The 6,448-nt window shown below is 39.6% G+C and overlaps 1 protein-coding gene across 1 annotated transcript; it reads right to left on the bottom strand.

Moving 5' to 3' along the window:
- Nucleotides 1-2,538: 2,538 nt before the first annotated feature.
- On the bottom strand, nucleotides 2,539-5,792 carry klhl40b (kelch-like family member 40b). The gene is made up of 6 exons (XM_068304051.1): nucleotides 4,493-5,792; nucleotides 3,947-4,107; nucleotides 3,766-3,873; nucleotides 3,423-3,608; nucleotides 3,068-3,217; nucleotides 2,539-2,865 (listed from the first exon to the last, which is right to left on the bottom strand). The coding sequence occupies exons 1-6, from the start codon at nucleotides 5,615-5,617 to the stop codon at nucleotides 2,754-2,756; spliced, it is 1,842 nt and encodes a 613-aa protein (XP_068160152.1). The 5' UTR covers nucleotides 5,618-5,792; the 3' UTR covers nucleotides 2,539-2,753.
- Nucleotides 5,793-6,448: the final 656 nt, after the last annotated feature.

The raw sequence follows: 6,448 nt of genomic DNA, 5'->3' as shown, positions 1-6,448 counted from the left end.
AAGTGCTCTCTGCTCTGTGTCCTTTTCTGTAGAACAACATTTTTTTCAAGCCAAATGGTTCAGATAAAATTCAACTTCATGTTCTTATGTGTCTTATACACACATTTAACTTACACTTGCTGCCAAACAAGTGTGGTATCACTCAATAGTCGTTAATGGAAAATTTAAAGCATTGTATTCATCATGTTGGAAGTCAATGGCTCTTAGCAGATGGCTTCGTATTTTTTTACAGGCCAAAATCATTTGCAGATGTTTTTTAAGTAATATGTTACAAAATTATTTATTACACATAGAGTTTATATCAGCGCATTCAGAGGAAGCATGTAGATTGATGTAGCTCCATCCTAGACAGCCGATTTCAAATTTTAGTTCTTTGACTATTGATTGTCCTATAATTCTAGTATCTTAGAAGGACATTTATGAGTCATCTCAGAAAAATCCATAATAAGACTAAAATTTAACCACACATTTTCTAATTTAATGTACAAAAAAAGAAATGAATGCCAGTGAAGCCAAGATTGTAGAAAAGAGAGAAGGGAAATTTTGCACATTGATTAGAAGTCCTATATTCTTTTTATGTCTTCTAACTAGCCAAATTCTTCTATGAGACTGGCAGCCAAAGTCTTGTATTAGATTAAGCAAAGGAGGACTTGCCCTTGTCATTAATGAGGGTTTGTCAGTGATTAAGGGGGTTCTTAGACAGCACAGTGTGCATCTGCATGTCAAATGAAAAAGGTTATCACAAAATGAGGCCCTGAGTGTGGCCCTTGTTCGTCTACAAAGCAGAGCGCCCTTGGGATTCCTAAGAAAGGTCTCTACTCAGACCTCCAGATTTGTTTATAGCTGCTAGAGTGGGTGTCCAAAAATATTAATGTCTCCTTTACTTCTAGAAAAAAGATGGAAATACTGGTTGTTCATATGAATTTAAGGAACTTTGATTTTTTTTTTTTAAATTGGAGGAATGTTGTTTTTGTTTTCCAAATCTGCACCTGTTTTGGGAACAGATAGCAGAGCCCAAAAACTGTCAAACTGAACATGTCAAGACATAATATGGTTTGTTATAAAGCTTATTTCTTTTAATCAGTTGAAGGATAATTAACTATTTATAATTGATAAATCTTTTTATATTGAATTCAGAATTTCTCCAGTTTCAGCTTCTTAAATGTGAATTTTTCTCTTTATATTCTACTAAATTTGCACAGTTTCTTGATCAACACATTTTACTCTTTTCTCAATTCAATTCGATTCAAAAACTTAATTTGTCTCAAAGGGACAACTGAAAAATTTCTAACAATTTAGAATTTTCCAACAATTTAGGAAATGAAATAAATCAAAAGTGACTGTAGTTACTAGCAAATGAATGTTAACCACTAGCCATTTGATAATCATGTACTTATTTTAATAGTAGATATTGAATCATACATACAGTATTTTCCTTTAAATTGTAAATTAAATTGTAAAGAACCACACACACTGGAGTCTAAATTTTACCTGAGGTTTGTGATGGAGACAGAATGAATACTGAAGATGATCAGATGGTGTTATGAGCTAGCTATGCTAACTAGTCTTAGACTAATGCTCTGGTAAACCAGTAATCCCAGTTAAGCTGTTTTTGACTTCTGAAAAACATGGTTTCAAATTTTTCAAAATCAAAATTAAGAAACAGATATAACAATGAGATTAGCCAATAATGGTTCTTATTAATAAATGTTATTATATTTCCTTTGTATGCCTTTATGCATTGTTATTTGTCTTCTTCTGTCTGAAAAAAATGGCAAAAACACAAGGCAATTATTTTGATATATTGACTGATTGGTCGATATATCAAAATGTTCTTCTTTTTGCTGACTTAAGGGTTTTTTATACTCTGATAAACAACCCTGTCATGTCGGGTTTTGGGATCCACAAAAAAGAAAAATATACAGTTACTTATTTTGGATGTGAAGGTTTGTTTAGCTGCTCTACTAAGTTGTTTTTCTGTTGACTTCTATTTTTTAGCAAAGATGTATGTAATAATAAAGACGGGCACCAATGCCACAGTCATTTCAAAGATGTACTATCCACAAACCTTCAACATTTCCCATACTTACTCATACTGCAGTTGTGTTAAAGAGATCATAATGTGTACTGTTTTGTTTTTTTTGCTGATTCTTTTCTTTATAATGTAAACACTATGTCTTAGTTAACTCTGGTGTAGAAAGACCACGTGTAGGCAGTAGTCGTCAAGTTCAGCTATATTAAAATACTAAAAACCATACAAGGACGATAGTGTTTAGAGGTGCTAATTACATTAGACTGTATTTTCTGTCTTTTATTGTATTATTGACTAGTGTTTCTTGTCTGTAACACAGCAGAGCATAATTAAATCATTTCAATATTAAACAATATAGATATATTATTGCAAAAAGGGATGTGTGATGTGTTTTTTTCCTTCCGGGAAAAAAAAACATTAAATTATTTTTAAATGTTTAATTTCCATGTCCTCCTCAATAAAGTGATCAGCTGGGAGACTTGGGAAATACAGAGCTTATATTGACACAGTTGTTGAATGCATTTTATTCAAGAGTGCAAAAACGCCAACACGCTAGGGTCTTTTACTGTCAATATAATCAAATAATAAGTCACGCACAGACCACATACTGTATATAAAAAGGTATCCTATCAAAAACATGTCAATAAGCATTACATAAGCTGATATCTAAAATCCACTGATTAAACCTCCTATGGGTGAACAATGAGTGACTGGAGGGTCTTTACATCTTGGTGAGACGTAAGGTGTTGAGGCGGACACCCAGGATGGTGGATCCTGAAGCATACTGGATCTCTCTGAGGACCCCGTACCACTTCCTCTCAGTCTCATCGTACCTGAGAAGGTTGGGAGATTAAAAAAAGATTAAAACTCAATACAGCAAAACAGAGCAGATGTTTGACATATTTATTTCTCATTTACCGTCAAATAACAGATAGAATCAAGTTTGGGATATGCTTTTAATGAACATACGCTCTATATGGTATTAGTCCAAATTATTGTCAGCTAAGAGTGTCCCAGTCTGTTCTCTTGACCCACCTCCAGATGTCGTTCATCTCTTTGGGAACGATCTCGTCGCTGTCGTCCAACGGCATCATGGCGAAACCGCCCACAGCAAACAGTGAATCGCCCACAGATGCCAGGTTCAGAGAGCTGCGCTCCTGGGGAAACGCTACGGAATCTGTCCACCTGAAAATGGAAATACACACACACACACACACACACACACACACAGGTATATTAAGTGAGGTAGAATAGACTTAGACATTGAGCCTAAGTGAGGTTGTCATTTTAATCTAATACCATGAAGGTGAAGAAGAACAACAGAAAACTTTTCAGTAACTGCAGCACTCTTTATTATGTCAGCCCCATTCAGTGATTTCCAGAAACTCACTTGTTGGATGCGATGTCGTACACCTCAACAGAGTCTGTCAGCCCATCATCGGTCACGCCTACTGCCACATATATTTTATCCTTATGAACACAAGCGCCGAACAAACAACGGGCGGTGTTCATCGGTGCAAGCTCCTTCCATTCAAACCTCTTGGCGTTGTATGAACACATCTTCCTGAGGCACGTCCTGTTAATAAAAAGAGAGGGAACACATTGCCTCATTCATAGGGGCCTCCTTATGTGGTACTTATTTAAACAAATATTGCATTGTGAAACGAAGCCTTAAATCATCACACTTCCCTCAGTTGTACATATTTATATTTTAATTCACATTTATGACTCACTTGTTGTCTCCCTTTCCTCCAATCACATAAACCACATCATTATGGGATATTGTTGCGTGTCCATAGACTGGATAAGGAACTGGTTCTGATTCACCCCATTTAAAAGATCTGTAAAGCACCAGTAATTGTGTGTTAATTAAGATCCATTTAACATCCTGCTTTCATTTTCAAGTGTACTCACTGTCTATCGTAAACCAAAACAGAGTCTAGCGTCTGCTCCTGCTCCTTCAGTTCCCTCCCTCCGATCACAAATATGGAATTCTCGGCCTCGGCCAGACCAAACAGGAAGCGAGGAGACGGTACGGGAGGCATCCCCAGCCAATCAGCGCTGACGGGGTCATACTGAGGTCACGGGATCAAACATTTGTGAATGGGTTACATTTACAACACCTAAGGTACACATACTGTAAAATTTACAGAATCCAAATTCCTCTTTGGGTTACATCTTATGCATGACTTACAAATGAATTCTGCTTGTTCAGCTCTTTATTAAGGAAATATGGTGTCTACAGTGAATGGAATGTTTGAATTCTGTATGAGCGTCATGTTATTCACTTTTGCCTTAAACTTTTTTTCCAGTGGCACAGTGGGTTTAAAGAGATGTAACACAGATAATGATCATTTTGCAGGATGCACATTGGGTAATTTGGACCAGTTACATCAGACTGAACAGAGGTCCGTTTTAGCAAGTTTCTCATTTTCTTTCAAATGTTATAGCTTTCCTTACCTGTAGGAAGAATGAGCACAGAGGATCTTCTTTGTTGTGCTCATCAAAGAATAATCCACCAGCCACAAAGATCTGATTCTCCTTGGTGACCAGGCTAACATGGTTCTTGGGGACTTGGGCGGAAAGTGATGCAGCAAAACAGTCATTCCCCATCGGATCATAGGCCACGGCTCCCGTGTCGTTAACCATCAGTATCAAGTTCCTCACAAACATGCCAAATCGGAGGTTGTCATTCAGGATGCCTGGGAGAAGACCTTCCTCTTCGTCATTATCCTCAGTCTCTCCATCGTTCTCAGCTCCTTCCTCCTTCTTGCTTATGCGTTTTTTAACCTCTGGCATTTTCCCTGCGCGAGCATCCCTAACCAGCTGGAGTTTCTGCTGCAACTCAGGATTCGAGGAGATCAGTTTGTGTTTCTCCACTTTTTCCCTCAGGTAATCCTCATTGACGAGACGCAAACGAATGCAGTCTAGCAAACCTGGCAGCTCTTTCTCTCTGCTCTCTACGTCCCGGGATACCCAGTTCATCAAAGCCTCGAACACCGCCTCTTCTGTCTCTACGCTCAGATTGTCGTTTGCTAAAATGGCTGCCAACTCACTGGGGAGCAGCTGGAGGAAGTCCTCATCTCTGGATATGAGATGGAAACGCTCGCAGGCAAAATTTCGAGCAGAGATGGCCAGTCTGGGACAGTCCAACATCAGGCCGAGCCTGAATACGGCCAAACAGTTGCTAAGGCTCAGGCGCTTCTGTAGGAAAGATACACAAACAGTGAAAATGGAAGGGATCTGGTACACATTAGCCACTGCAAAGATGTCTTGGACATTGTGCTCTGTCACGTTGATTTTGGACGTGTACAGGTATTTGAGGATCAGACCCATGACACCTGGTTCCACATCCTCCAAGACAACCTCTTTCTTTTTGCTCTCGTCGAGGTCCGATAGAAAGATAGAGCGGAAGTACGAGCTGCAGGCACATAAGACCAGCCGGTGGCAAGGGAACTCCTTGTCTTTGACTTTCAGCACACAGTCGACCAGTTTGTCATTCTCCAGCAGGTCGTAAAGGCCGTCCTGGAGCAACGTCTGCTGGTACACCCTGGGCTCGTCCATTGGGTTTATCGGTACAGCCATTCTTCCTGACAAGGGTAGTTTGAGCTGCCTTGCGGGGGCTTCAAATCCAAAAAAGAAAAAGGTGTATAATCTATGTGACAGAGCAGTTCTAGTTTCTAGCCTGGAAAGAGAAATCAGAGGACGGTCGGTCTGATGTTAACCCACAACAGCTGAACTCTGGGACGGCCCTTTTCCTCAGCTGTCCTGAACCTTCAACTGAGCTCCAACTACCAGGTTATTTATAGTCTGGGTGCTCCGTGTGGAGCTGTGGGCTACAGGCTAGAAATGCAATATCCACCCTTCAAAACCCACCCCATGCCAGTCCTCAGGATCACACACCCGGTATAACAAAGATGACACATGGGATATGTGTCCTCCCTGACAGCAGACGGTTCTAGAGGCTGCCCTCTGGTGTCTCTGCCACTGAGTCATCAGAGCAACTTTATCTTACTCCATGTTTCTACATTTACATGATGTGAACTCAGCTGAGCTCACACAGCCTCGAAGATGCTGTGATTCAATTAAATAGCATTCTTCAAACAATTACACAACAGAGGAACGGCGCAACTGAAGACATTTTTCAAATTCATGATCCAAATAAAAGGCTTGGACGTATTTTATATTTTCTGTCATTTTCAAAAAAATCTCATTGAAGCACTTAAGACAACAATGAATTATTGCTTCTGATGCAGGACATTTCTGTTTTGTCCTCTAAAGGAACCATGAAAACACACCATGCTAGTCTTATTGTCCAGGTAGTGATTCACCACAGGTGGCACCGGAGGTGTTCATTCTAATGGATGGCGGGGAGAGTTTCAAGCATGGAGCCATCGAACAAGAGCGAAGCTGCTG

The sequence above is a fragment of the Antennarius striatus genome, chromosome 20 (genome assembly GCF_040054535.1).
Source record: "Antennarius striatus isolate MH-2024 chromosome 20, ASM4005453v1, whole genome shotgun sequence".
Taxonomy (NCBI): domain Eukaryota; kingdom Metazoa; phylum Chordata; class Actinopteri; order Lophiiformes; family Antennariidae; genus Antennarius; species Antennarius striatus.
The sequence above is the reverse complement of the archived record's forward strand: the minus strand, read 5'-3'. Positions and strand labels throughout refer to the sequence as shown.

Coding starts and splice junctions, on each gene's coding strand:
- klhl40b (XM_068304051.1), bottom strand. CDS start 5,617: ATGGCTGTACCGATAAACCCAATGGACGAGCCCAGGGTGTACCAGCAG. Junction 4,108..4,492: donor TGTGCTCATTCTTCCTACAG/GTAAGGAAAGCT, acceptor CCGTGACCTCAG/TATGACCCCGTCAGCGCTGA. Junction 3,874..3,946: donor GTTTTGGTTTACGATAGACA/GTGAGTACACTT, acceptor GGTGCTTTACAG/ATCTTTTAAATGGGGTGAAT.